The sequence below is a fragment of the Trachinotus anak genome, unplaced genomic scaffold (genome assembly GCF_046630095.1).
Source record: "Trachinotus anak isolate AG129_WGS33_773 ecotype Australia unplaced genomic scaffold, CSIRO_AGI_Tana_v1 ptg000002l, whole genome shotgun sequence".
NCBI classification, from domain to species: domain Eukaryota; kingdom Metazoa; phylum Chordata; class Actinopteri; order Carangiformes; family Carangidae; genus Trachinotus; species Trachinotus anak.
The window spans coordinates 18,613,738-18,626,690 of NW_027273853.1; the positions used below are offsets into that span (position 1 = coordinate 18,613,738).

The window sequence follows — 12,953 nt, forward strand, 5'->3', positions numbered from 1 at the left end:
CATAAAGTAACTCCAACCATCCCACTAAGTGAGGAGATTGCGAGTATACCTTGGAAGAAGACCCTGAAACTGAAGCTCACAGCTTCATCATACGTGCTCACACACACATTCAGACAGTCACACATCCTCCTCTCCCTGACACTGATGTGCACGTTATCGCCGCCACCTACATGAGCACAAACAAACACCTGGTCCAGAAGTCACATTAAACCCACGCAGCGGCATCATCATGTGCATCATCCATATCCACCTTTCCCTCTCTCTCACTCTGTGTCTCTCACACTCCCTCCGTCAGTAGCCGCTTTGGTCCGCTCTTCCAGGGGCTTAAAGAGCCACGTGCATCTGTCTATGCCATCATTTCCTTATAGTTCCACAGAGAGGAATAAAGCAAGCCACGGGTCTTTTAGGGGAGCCAATATTGTAGAAATTTTTAACCATTGTAAATGTAATGAGAGCAGTGATAAATCTTGTGGTATAGTACAGCCTTTATAGATATAATATTCAGATGGAACAGCCTATTTTGACTAATGTAGTGAATTCTATAATCAATTATCGAAATGATATACAAAACAATGTAAAGTCAATATTGGCAGTACAGCCAAGTGCAGAATCTATTGGCCTAATGCCTGAGCCCCAAACCTGCCTCTTACTCTGCGCCGCAGTCTGTCTCCGCTTGTTTTCATGCTCATTTTTGATTTGTGCATTTAGAGAGTGGAGATGCCAGAAATTTCAAAGAACAAGAAAAAGCTCTGAAAAGTTCTTGTTCTTGGCAAAGTATGAAATATGAAAATGAAAAAATGTGACAATGTGACAAGACTTAGCAAATACATGACACACATACATGAAGCATTTGGCTTATTTGTCACTTAGGCTCTACAGAAGATACCAAAAATTGCAGCAGTTATGTGGGGAGCGATGACAGGATTGTAACTTTCCTGAAATGAGTGCATGTCACAAACAAATGCCATATTTCCTTAACATTTTCTGTGTGATTTTCTAGTGTGGCTTGTTGCTCCTTCTTCTTCTGCAACAGTTTAATGGCACCAGACTGGAGAGTTGGCATCACCAGCTGTTTAGCCCTATGCATCCAATTCCTAATGTTAGCATAACATTAGTAGATGGAGAGGCACATTAATTCATGTTTTTTTTTTATTTTTTATTTGCATTACATTTGTAGGGAAACCTGACATTTGTTTCTGTATAACTACTTTGTCTATCTTTTTTTTCATTTATTATCATCTTTCTACAGTATGCAGTTCATGTTGACTTATTTGTCATCTTCCATCTTCCGTATGTCTATCCCTCTATCAATGGCAGCCCATGCCCTTGCGGCTGTTTGTGGCTGTTTGTTGACATTCTCCGGAGAGTTTTTCCAGATGACAGTCTGTCTGTCTCCGTGCTGTGGAAAGCCTGTACTTATGGCCAATCATCATTACAGCTGATGGCTGCTAACAACACAGAATGGAAATCTTTTTCTCTGTCTCCTTGTCTTTATATTTTTTCTGGTATTTACTTCACATGCAATGCTGGTTAAAGCATTGAAATGTAACTGGGTGAGAGGAGGGACGTTGATGTTGAGAGGAGGATGGAGAAATGGAAATGAGTTGGGTAAAATGGATATGGCAAATGGAGCAGAATCAAAAGTAGTAGGTTGGTTTTTGGTGCTTGTTTTAGGCAGAATGAGGTGGTGGTTGAAAGGGGAAGTGCATCTTAAGAAAGCTGTGACGACCAGCTGCATGAGGGAAGTAAAAGGGAGGTGAAATAAAGTAGGAAAAAAGAAAGAAAAAAGTAAAAGTAGGCAGTTAAGTGGTAAATAGAAAAGAGGAAAAAGACTAGAACAAGAAAAACAAACTAAAAACAAAAATGACGGGCTGTTAACTACGCCTGAGTGCGCGGAAAAATAAGGGGTGAGATGAGCAGATATGATAAAGACTATTGACCTCTCTAACTCTGCACAAGACACAGATGACAATTTTAAGGGAAATTTTGCACTACCATGGCACCATGTGTTAGATGCCTGATGTACTATGGGTTTTTAATATCTCTGCCACTCCTTCACTCCAATGCTTTTCTGACAGCTTGTCTTTTTATTCTGCCTTGGAGGTCTGCTGCTCATCCTATCTTCCTCAGTTGAACTCCTCTGGATTAAGAGCAAACGCTGGGTTGCACACACAGATTTGGCACAACAAAGCAAATAGTTTGTTTATTGCAGATTTAGCTATCATTGTAATCCCACATTTTAGTCACTGCATTACATGGAACAATGCATTCCTTCCCCAGTGTTGCTCAAAACCCCAGAGGAAAAGATAGAAATGCCCCAGATGAGACAAGAAATGCTCTTGTAACCCATCACTAGAGAGGCAAATCTTCTCTGGGAAAATAGCTGTGATTTCGTCTCAATACTAATCCAGTTTAAATATAAGTAACAAGAGGAGACTACTGAAATGTGTATGGCACTGCTGTATGGGAGCACTAAGTATTGTACTGAACTGTACAACTGTATTAAACTGAACTTAAACTACTACGTTAATGCATTGCCCATAATGCATATGGGCAATGCATAAGGATCCTGCTGTTTAAACTTTTTTCAAGCTGAATTGTAGGGTAATTTTGTGCAGCATTGCAAACCCACCAGATGTGGTATTCTAATAATTCTTGCGAGAGAATTTGGACACTGTACACTATAATATCCTGGTCATATTTAATGGACTTAAGCACAATGATGAGAAACTTCAAAAGCATAACCAGACACAGGGGCTGCACAATAGCTCCAGCTAGATAGCATGCAGTGTATATGTTACATCTGTTGGATTTTTTCCCCTTTGCAACAGCATTTAACTTTATTATCACTGTTAAATAAACAAACAAATATTTAAATATGTTGTAGCTAACAGTGTAGCTAACACAATTAGGACAGTTTAGTGTAGGACATGTGACAAGATTCAATCCTGTCTTTGTTATGAGCTAAATAAAATAAGTTAAAGTTTTCTTCTCAAAAGCGATGAAAAAGAGTCTTTAATGTGTTTCATGTGTAACTGACTGCTTCTTACCTGTTACATGAACAAATGGTGTTTCAAATGTTGTGCATTGGATTTTTAAACTTTAAAGATGAAACAGACACAAACGCAACAGCAAAATCCACCAATCACTTGCTTTCCGCAAAATTGCTAAAACAGACCAATTCCATTAGACAGGAAAAAAGGACAACTTTATCATTCTCACCCATAATTGCTCTTAATACACAATTAACCCCGTTGGCTAATGAACAATTGTGCCTAGCACATCCAAGTCAGCAGTCAGAATGTTGTCCTCTTTTGCTAATGCGATAGAATATTAGCCTAAAGCATTTTTAGTGAATGTGCTTGGTCTCTCTCTAATTGGGTCAACAGAAGCCTAAAAAAGTTTTTTAAAAAAAAAAGGAAAGATAGAAGGAGGAGGATGACACAGAGGTGCGCTGGAGGCTAAACGGGCTTGTTTCAATTCGCAGTGACAGTTAAAATCCCCACTCCAGCTAACAATAATGATACCAGGATGGCTTTAGTACTTCATAAAAATGCAAAAACAGGTGTACTATTTCCCAGGCATGTTAATGTGTCAAAAAGATGCATTTGAGCCATTAGTGTTAGTTTCAAGTGTTCTGGTTTAGCTAATTAGTGCCACATATTTGGTTCGGTAGCAGGCATAACAAGAGGCAATATTTAACATGGTGTATGTCAAACCTGACACCTTGGGAAAAGTATATTTTCCTTGGGCTGGAGAATTAAGTTACAAAACTGCACATCACCATAAACATGTCTGGGATATTATAGGGATGTGAGCCCCAAGAGGACAGAGCCATTACAACCTTCTATAAAACACAACATATCAGTATGATTCGTGCAAATGATCACAGGCAATTAAGAGCTTGGTGTTAGATTGCAAGAATCATGTCTAACAGCCCCACTGGGGTGTAAACCTTGCGCAGACAGCATGTAGACACACACATGTGCCCTGTAAATTAAACTGAGCAACATCATAAGTGGTTAGTGCACAGTGAACTGTGAGGTCTGTGCCACATATCAAGGGAGACCTGTGTCATAGATAATAATATATGCTCCCATAATGGATTACAATACTAACACTGAAATAGTCGGAATCCTTTGGTATTTAGTATCCTTGTTTTTGTACTCTAGCATAGCACTAACATTTATATTGTTCAATTTCCTGCAGCACTCATGACATGTAAAATATATTTGGAAGAGGCTTTCCTCCAAGATTTGCATTTGAGCTAGTGGCACACAGCTCCCAAACATCTGGAAAGAAAAATTACAGTTACATTCAAGCTCATTGCAGCTGTTGAGTTTGCTTACCAGCATCCACTCCCGTGTGACATATGAGACATCCCTGCTGCAGTGCCTGCTGTGTGAGCAAGATTACAGTAGCAAAGTGCAGCCTAATGTGTCAATTTAATGTCCTATTACGGATACCAGGGTCCTGACAACCAATAAAACATCCAGATGCAATTTGTCCTTGTTGATGCTGTTGGTGGATAAATACGCTGCTGCCTTCTCTCTTTTGTGCATCAGTCTCTTGAGATTTGGCTCTTTGTGTTTTACATGTGATGGGCCTGTGATTACACGGTTTTTATGCCATGTTTATTGCTCTTTTAGATAATGATTTAGAGTGCATTTTTACATACAAGCTGACAGTTTGAGCATACTTAGGTATTTATGATTCTGTTGAGGCTTCGGGTTCTCTGATTGGGGTCTGTTAAAATCAGGATGCTACCTCCCCTATGCTATCAATAGTGAACAACGTGTGAGCACTGTCTGAAACACCAGCTACAGTCAGTGCTGTCATTGCTGTTGCTTTTGTCACTGATGTCACTCCAAATTATTTAACATTCTCCAGGCCCTGTAGCCTGCTTCCTGTTTCGACAAAGTTACGAGTTGACCTCCTGTCATGTTTAAACTCCAGTCACAAGTGATTTGTACCTTTCAGCTGTCTAAAACATTTTTGTTGCCAGGAGAAACATTATTTTTTTAAAGCATTATTTAATTAGGCATGCTGACAAAGAACATTTCCTATATGGCAGTGGCCTGGTGAAATAGAGGAAGGATTATACACAGATGCCACAATACAACCACATCTCACACTGGTAGCCCCCAAGCAGTTCAATCATTGTTTGTTCCTACCTTGTGTGCTTTGACAGTATTAGTTAAAAGGCTAAATCTCAGGCTTCTGACATCCCTGCCAAATGATGGTTGTGTGAATTGATAAAGGTTTTAGCCTGGGGAGAACTGTTTTAGATGCTATCTGTGTTTTATTTCAATTATAACAGGGATCACAGAGACTGCCAGTGACCAGCTGACAGCTAATCCCTCAGGACAGAAAATGAGTTGTACAGCAACTGATGTCATCTGAGGTTAAACGTCTATTGTGATGAGGCACTCTTCAAAGGCAGACGCATCCAGCTATTGTTCCTCTCCCCTTTCTATAATTAATCTGAAGAGAAGATGAAAGTCTAGTTCATGACATCTTGACACCCCCGTGGCTGTGTGACTCTCCCCCTGATTACAAAAGTCATAGAGGGAGGCAAGCAAGTAGACACATATGTAACAATGTAGGAAAGACAGATGGATGCATATCAGTGTAAGCACATATACATGAGTGTGATGTCTGTGGTGCTTCCCTCAGCCTTGGTAGACATAACAAGAACAGCACAGTGTGATGTAATACAACCCTCAACCCAGGAAGAGATGTTAAATGTGCGATAAAGTGCTAACGCCACTCTGCTTTTGAACAGTCACTCATCAAAATTGAGATTTTAACCTCCGACACAGCAACAGCATACGTGATATGAGAATGAGATATTCCTCTCAATGGGCCCTTTTAAGGAGGGAGATGGTGTCCGCTGGATATTATCCCCCTTGCTGTGTTTAGTGGTAATGAATGGCAGCTAATGAACACCACCTCTGAGGCTGTCTCGCCTTGACGCCCTTTGCTCAGCCTGTTTGCTGGTGGCTGTCTGGGAGATGAGAGGAAAGGGATGAGGGGTGAAGAGCGAGGGTAAGAGAAGGAGAAAAGGACACAGCAGGGGGCTGTCACACCTCATACCAGCCCAGCGCTGAGGTGGGAGCCCACTAGCTTCAACATGGCAGGATCAAGGAGAGAGGTGTTGCAGAAAGGGAGGGGTGGGCACAAGTTCAAATGCCGTGTTGTTCACAGTTGCACGTGTGGATGTGTGGATGTGGATCCAATCCTTATCATAAACGTTGCAGCACACCTTTCATTTTCACTAGTTTATATAACATGATGCATTATTTCATGTTTCATTAACCATCTTATGTTTCTGTCTCACAATCTTTCAGCCACAGGGATCTGAAGCCAGAGAACCTGTTGCTAGATGAAAAGAACAACATCAGGATAGCAGACTTTGGCATGGCCTCCCTTCAGGTTGGAGACAGTCTGCTGGAAACCAGCTGCGGGTAAGTCATGTAGAATACATTCGGATGCATGTTTCTAATGCGATGTCTGACTCACATCCATGGCCAAGAATGTCCTGAGGGCAAAGATAAGTCATAGTACAGTGTAGGGTGGGAGGGCGGCAGGTGGAGTCGCAACAGAGAGAAGCAGAGAGGAGAAGCAAGAGGGAATGACGACTGCAGCTATCAAGCCCTCTGTTCTCAAAGCCTGCGTTATCGTGCAGTGTTCAATCTCTGGATGAGAGAGGGCTGGTGTCTCTCTCAGAGTGTGCTGTGCTGTCTGGCTGTGAGCAGGGCCAGGGCCAGGGCCACGGCCACACATTACTGCTCTCCATCTCCTCATATCTGACGCTGGGTTTTATGATCTGGCGGTCACGACCACGCCAGACCTATCAATCCCATAACGACTGTAATGAATTCGCTTGCAGGAAAAATCACTTTCAAAGGGTTTCATATACGGTCATCTATATTGTGGAAGTGTTTTTATTTAACCCTTAAGTGTAGTGAATGGTGTGCAGGGTCACATGTCAATAAAAGAAGCGACACAGTTGATGATGGTTTACTTTTAAGTACTGGGTTCATGAATCTAGCGACAGCATGGATTAACAAGACGTTTTCACTGCAACACGGAAAGTTGTTCTCCATGAGTTTCATCTCACTCTTATCTGAAGTTCACACTTTAAATGAGATCTCAATATGAAGGCACAGCTCACCATAATAGGTATACATCAATCAAATCAGCAAATGTGGAGGTATAGGTAGCCATTACCTGTAAACCAAGGGCTGAAGCACTTTTCTTTTTATGCAGATTCCTGGTGGTCTGAATTTTGCTCTGTGGTTACACATGACACTGTGCACAGGGTTGGGAGATAGAGAGGCCCTGTGACATCTGTCCCCAGCTCAGACCCGATTCTATCCAGATTATACCTCCAAATCAGCCGCAACTGAAATTACACACACTTGCATACACGCAATTCAGCGAGCACACATGCGCGTACAGTGCTGGTGAGGCTTAGTTCATCCCTGACCTCCAAGACCCTTTGTCCTTTGCTTGTTTGGTTGTCTCTCTCTGCCTGTGTCTGACTCCCTCCCCCTTTTATAATACACGTGCACACTCATTTAAGAATGTGCATGCACACATACAAGCATGCAGTGGAAATTGTTGCATAATGTGTTTTTTTTTTTTCCCAGCAGTAGCACAGTGCCTAAGCTCTCATGACTCATCGGTAGAGATCAGGCCAACTTAGAGCTGTGTGCGTTGCTATCTGCAAGTAAAATGTGCATGACTGAGTCATTCCGTGGCCATGATGACCACACTGAAGTGCTGGCTTTTCCTAGAAAGGCCACAGAATGCGACAGCTCTTACTCAGCTTTTTGCAGTATCCTGTAGAGCAACTGTATCTATATTTCTGCTTCGTCCCCCTCACACATTTACAAAGTGCCAAAGGTACTTGTTGCAGGTGGGAACACAGCGTTGTCTTACAGAGATTCAGACACACACGCCACAAACACACACACACACACACTCCTACACACAGCTAAGAAAAGTAGTTCTGTTTTCGTTCCACTCTCAGCCCCATCACCACATCCACTTCTGCTTGCACGTGTGTGTGTCACAGGAGCGTGCGAGCTCCGTTTGTGTTTGTTTGCCGGCGCCAAATACATGTGAATGTGCCATACGCTGTGTGTGTGGTTATTGATTATTCATGCTCTTCTGACTGTCCCATCTCTAAGTGTAGATATGACAGTTTTTAATTAAATGCATTTATCTGGCCCCCTCTCACCATGCAGCAGTCTGACACAAATGTATTCCATTTGCCACGGGTAATGGAGCTGAGTGAAGATGAGACTCGCCCCAGGTAGAGTAGAGGGGAGCCTCGGAGCACATCCATAAATACATGCAGACGTACAGACATATATAGATGAGCAGAGGCATTGACAAGCACATACAAATATGAACCCAGGAACACACACACAACCTACTTCCCCGTCACTCTCTGGCTGCATAAACCCAGCCCCGAGTTCATCAGTGCTTGCTGTTTAAGTTCTGTTGCTCTGATTGATGAAAGCACATTTTCTTATATGCCGTGAGGAGCCACACAAATCTTCATGAAGATGAGCTGCTCGTCCCAGTGTGGCCTCAATATTGCTGGGCCATACTGCTCCTGTAGGAACTCATATCTCTTAAGCTCATGATACTCCTCAAACTGTGTGAGTGATACGGTGAGCTCATGGTAAACTTTAGAGGGCTTGTTTGAACTGGTAGTCTCCAGCGCAGACACTCTGACACTGATAAGCTCTTCAGTGTAGATAAAGACAGCTTTTAAATCAGCTTTGTCATTTTTGTCTCCCTTTATGCTGCCGGGGAAAACCACTCACAGAAGCATTTTGTCCCAGTATGCGACTATTTGTTGCCCTCAGAATATAGCCAGATTTCCTGTCCTGTCTGTTGGTTTTATTTATGTGATGTTAGTGGTGTTAGTGGCGGAGAGGGTAAATGAGCTTTGGCAAACAGCAAGAAAAGACTGATGTTATGTCAACCCAGGCGCAACTGTTCTTCAAAAGCCTGCATTTTTCACTCCGGGCAGAGAGAAGTGGCTCTTGAGGCTTTCTGTTTATCTGTAGTATACTCTGGTCTATAATTTGTGGCGTGAGCAGCAAGAGATTTTTTTTTTTTTTTTATCATAATGTGAATTTCATGAAGTATGGGTTTTCATATGAGACCAGGATATTAATTTAATACAAGTAATTGACCTTTATTTACATCTTTAATTAAGTGCAGAGGATGCCATATAAAATTTGCATAAAATTTGCTACGTCACTGTAGGTGACATGGATGACTGATTTAATTCAGCCTTCTGATAAAGCAGGAAGCGAGAGATGCTTGTTTTCCAGTCTCTACCTTCACCCTGTGTTTGCCACCTAGAGCCTCTGCAAGTAATGAGTTCATACTCATGCTGGTTCCAGCTGCGGTTCGTGGCCCTCATGAGGCATAACCAGTGCAAATCTGAGGCTTGTTTTTTAATTGTATTCCTCGCTCATCTGCATAATGCACTATGACACTTGCAATCAGGAAGGCCGTATTTGCATAGGCTCGCATCTGAACTTACCCTGTCGGCGTGGTGGCAGTGTTTGTTATCGGCCAGTATTTTGACAGCCTGAGGAAGCCAGGCTGTCAGGGCTGGTATTCATGAATACACCAGACAACAGCCGAGCTAATGGGCACCATGTTTACAGACTTCAGATTGTCTCTCATTAGAGCCAAATATCCCGCTATTAGATAAGACTGAGCAGGAGAAGGAGGTGGAAGTTGGTTTGAGGAGACGGGTGCATGATTTGCTCTCTGTATGCTGTCACGTCAGAGGAAACAAAACACTCTGAAATTAAAACGTTCATTTGTTTGATTACATATTGATGTAAAGCTCTTTATGTCAAGATACTGAGTTTAGACATTTGGCACGGTCAAAGCACAAGGGAAAGTTCCACTGTGCACGTAAAGAGTAACAAGTCACTCCACAGTTGCTCCGCTCATCCATAGCTATTGGCTTATGGAGCAACCATTGCGAGGTAGCTCCATAAATCTTCATACGATATTGATGCGTCAATCTAGTCATTGGGTTTACTGTCAGCCCATCCAGGTGTTGTAAAGATTAGTGGGTCTGTTCACTGTCTGCTGTGAGAGGATGCCCTTGAGTGAGTAAGCAGGAGGACATCCAAACACCCTCAGGATGTCTAAACCCTGAAGCACATCTTGATCTATGTTCACTGGAGACATTTATTGTCTGCCTAAACTGTTCTCCTTATATTTCCATGCAGGGGTGTTACGAGTGTTTAATGTTTACTGTGTCATGACTTACTTTACAGTACAGCGGTAGATGTGGAAAATACCTTAACAACCTGGATTTTTGTTCTTTCTTGCTGTTACTTCCTTGATTTATTCACTGTTTGCACTTTTCTTTGGTTTTTCCTACAGATCTCCACACTACGCCTGTCCAGAGGTCATCAGGGTAAATTTTTTTTTTTTTTTTTTTTTTTTGGCAGATTCATAATGTTGTTTCTGTGCTACTGGCATCTTTTTCTTGGTTGTGCACCTTATTTTAATCAAACCTAACACTTTGTTCAAGCCCGCTAACAAACACTCTGTTGTCCTCAGGGAGAGAAGTATGACGGGAGGAAAGCAGACGTCTGGAGCTGTGGGGTCATTCTTTTTGCCCTGTTGGTGGTGAGTGTCAGCTTGTTCTTTACTAACTGATGGTGATTGGACTGACATACAGTTTAAAACTCCCCTGTGGAACGTCGCGTAATATAATTTTACCATAAAGTGTTGCTGTCCCTTCATGGCCAACAGTATGTCTGGCCTTTACAGCAGCTATACTGGATCAATAGGAGAAAGCAAGTGAAGCTCGTGACAGGACAGTTATGACTCTGCACTCTGGCTGTTGACTCGAGGTTGACCTTGGTGGGATGAGAAGATGGTGGGAGCTCGAAGCTACCGCACAGCCTCAAGCATAAACTCAGGGTTCAGGGTGTTCAATCCAAAATCCCACCATTTACAAGGTCTCACCAGAAGAATGTTGCAGAGATGCCCTCAAGCTGATATTCTTGCGCAATAGAAGATCAGAGAATAGAAGCATCTTTTTATTCATTATCCTGTATCCACACACAAGACTGTATCCATAATCAGGTCTATTCTCCAGCTACATTATGTCTGTGGTTCCCCAGCCGTGCAGCCCTGAAGCTTTGTTTCATCAACAGCTGTACTATGGTTCCTACACACTCCTGCGCCATGAATAATTCATATAGCCAAACTGAAAAGAAGAGAGCCCAAAATAAATACCAACGCTGACAGGGCGGCTTTTGGCCACAGGCCCTGTGTATTTGTCTTTGTTTTTCCCTTTTTGTTCCTCACTCCGTCTCTTTCTGCCTCATATGTGTGTGTTTACTTTTGTTAAGGACAGTCTCCCTTGTACTTTTGTGTTGCGTAAACCTGATGTTGTTTACCATTGTCTCCATCGTGGCCATACTTCTCTCACTCCAAACAAAAAGTTTTGGTTTTTTTTCCCGCTCTCACAGTTTGACTGCAGATGAATACTGTCTTTCTCCGGTTTTGTCCTGCTGTCTGGCTGCGAGATAACCATTTGTCTGATTGTGGGAGACACACATACTCCCCAGCAGTTAGTCTACACTCAGATCATCTGTTATACAAGCCTGCCCTCTTTTTTTCTCTCTCTCTCTTTCTCTCTCTACCTCTCTTCATTTCTCAGCGTTTCTTTCTGTCTTTCGCACCCTTTTTCCCCCCTCCATCTTGTCATCTGGTGGAGGTTGTCATTCATCAAACAGCCACATCTGTGAGGTGTCAGCTCGCTCTGATAAATGACTCTGATGAGAGAATGCTAAATGAACGAGGTAAATGAGAAAGCAGGGTAATTATTAGAAAAGCCCTGTTTTCAGCTTACCGCTGTTTATTATTTATTTTGCATGGCTGCTGAGGGCGGAATGCTCTAATTGGGGAGTTGAATAAGTTGAGAAAGTGAGCCCGTTCTTTAAGTCAAGCAGGATTAAGACTCAAAATGTGGTTTCGTTTGTTCTGGCGAGCCTTGTTAGTCATTCGCATTGTTTTTCTCTTTCCTGCCCTCAACCAAGTCTTATTTTCTCTTCTAAAGCTGCCATTAAAACAAGTGCAGACTGTTTCTTCTGTACTAACTTTTTTCATCACTACACTTTCAGAGAACATCTTCATCGCTTGCAATTTCTTTTCCCTTTTCTCACCCTCTGCCTCTTGCGTGTGTCTCTCCAGGGCGCTCTGCCGTTTGATGATGACAACCTGAGGAATCTTCTGGAGAAGGTGAAGTTGGGAGTGTTTCACATGCCACACTTCATCCCTCCAGACTGTCAGAACCTTCTCCGTGGCATGATTGAAGTGGATGCTACCAAAAGACTAACGGTCAGTTCAGTTCAGAGATTGGATGATAACAAGGCTTTGGGATTATCTTCATATACTTCTTTGTTCTTTTAGTCTTGGACCCCTTAGTTCCAACAGAGGGAAATCTTCATGTTACACAGATATTGTAGACAATAACTTCCATGCGAGGGCCAAGAAGGAATCATTTTTAACCAGGATAAATGGTAGATAAACTCTGCAGCTTGGTTTTGCACCCCTGCGGAAAGCCTTCCCAAAAGAGCACAGGTTGCTGCAACACTAAATAGACGGTAACTATACGTATGTATTATTGCCGATGGTTTTAGAAGGAACATTACACCTTCAATGAATGGTCTGATTAGTATGAATTGTGTGAGCAGTCGAGCACTGATTCTACAAGTCTGGAACTCTACTGGAGGGATGAACACCATTCTTCCAAAAGATATTCCCTTATTTGGTGCAAAATCTCCTATTGTTATTCTTGCATAATCTGTTTCTATACTACATGGAGGTATACAGTACTCTTTGCTCCTCATTATTCACAATTCATATGTTCTCAGTGACCTGAA

General features: G+C 42.3%; 1 protein-coding gene across 4 annotated transcripts in view; it reads left to right on the forward strand.

Annotated features, from left to right (window-relative positions):
- The window catches only part of LOC139635948 (serine/threonine-protein kinase BRSK2), a 155,471-nt gene that overhangs the window by 115,494 nt on the left and 27,024 nt on the right, over positions 1-12,953 (forward strand). For all 4 annotated transcript variants that reach the window (XM_071503554.1, XM_071503568.1, XM_071503563.1 and 1 more), the window contains exons 5-8: positions 6,351-6,467; positions 10,438-10,471; positions 10,618-10,686; positions 12,262-12,408. In XM_071503554.1, coding sequence (XP_071359655.1) covers positions 6,351-6,467; positions 10,438-10,471; positions 10,618-10,686; positions 12,262-12,408 — 367 coding nt within the window. The remainder of the gene's footprint in view (positions 1-6,350; positions 6,468-10,437; positions 10,472-10,617; positions 10,687-12,261; positions 12,409-12,953) is intronic.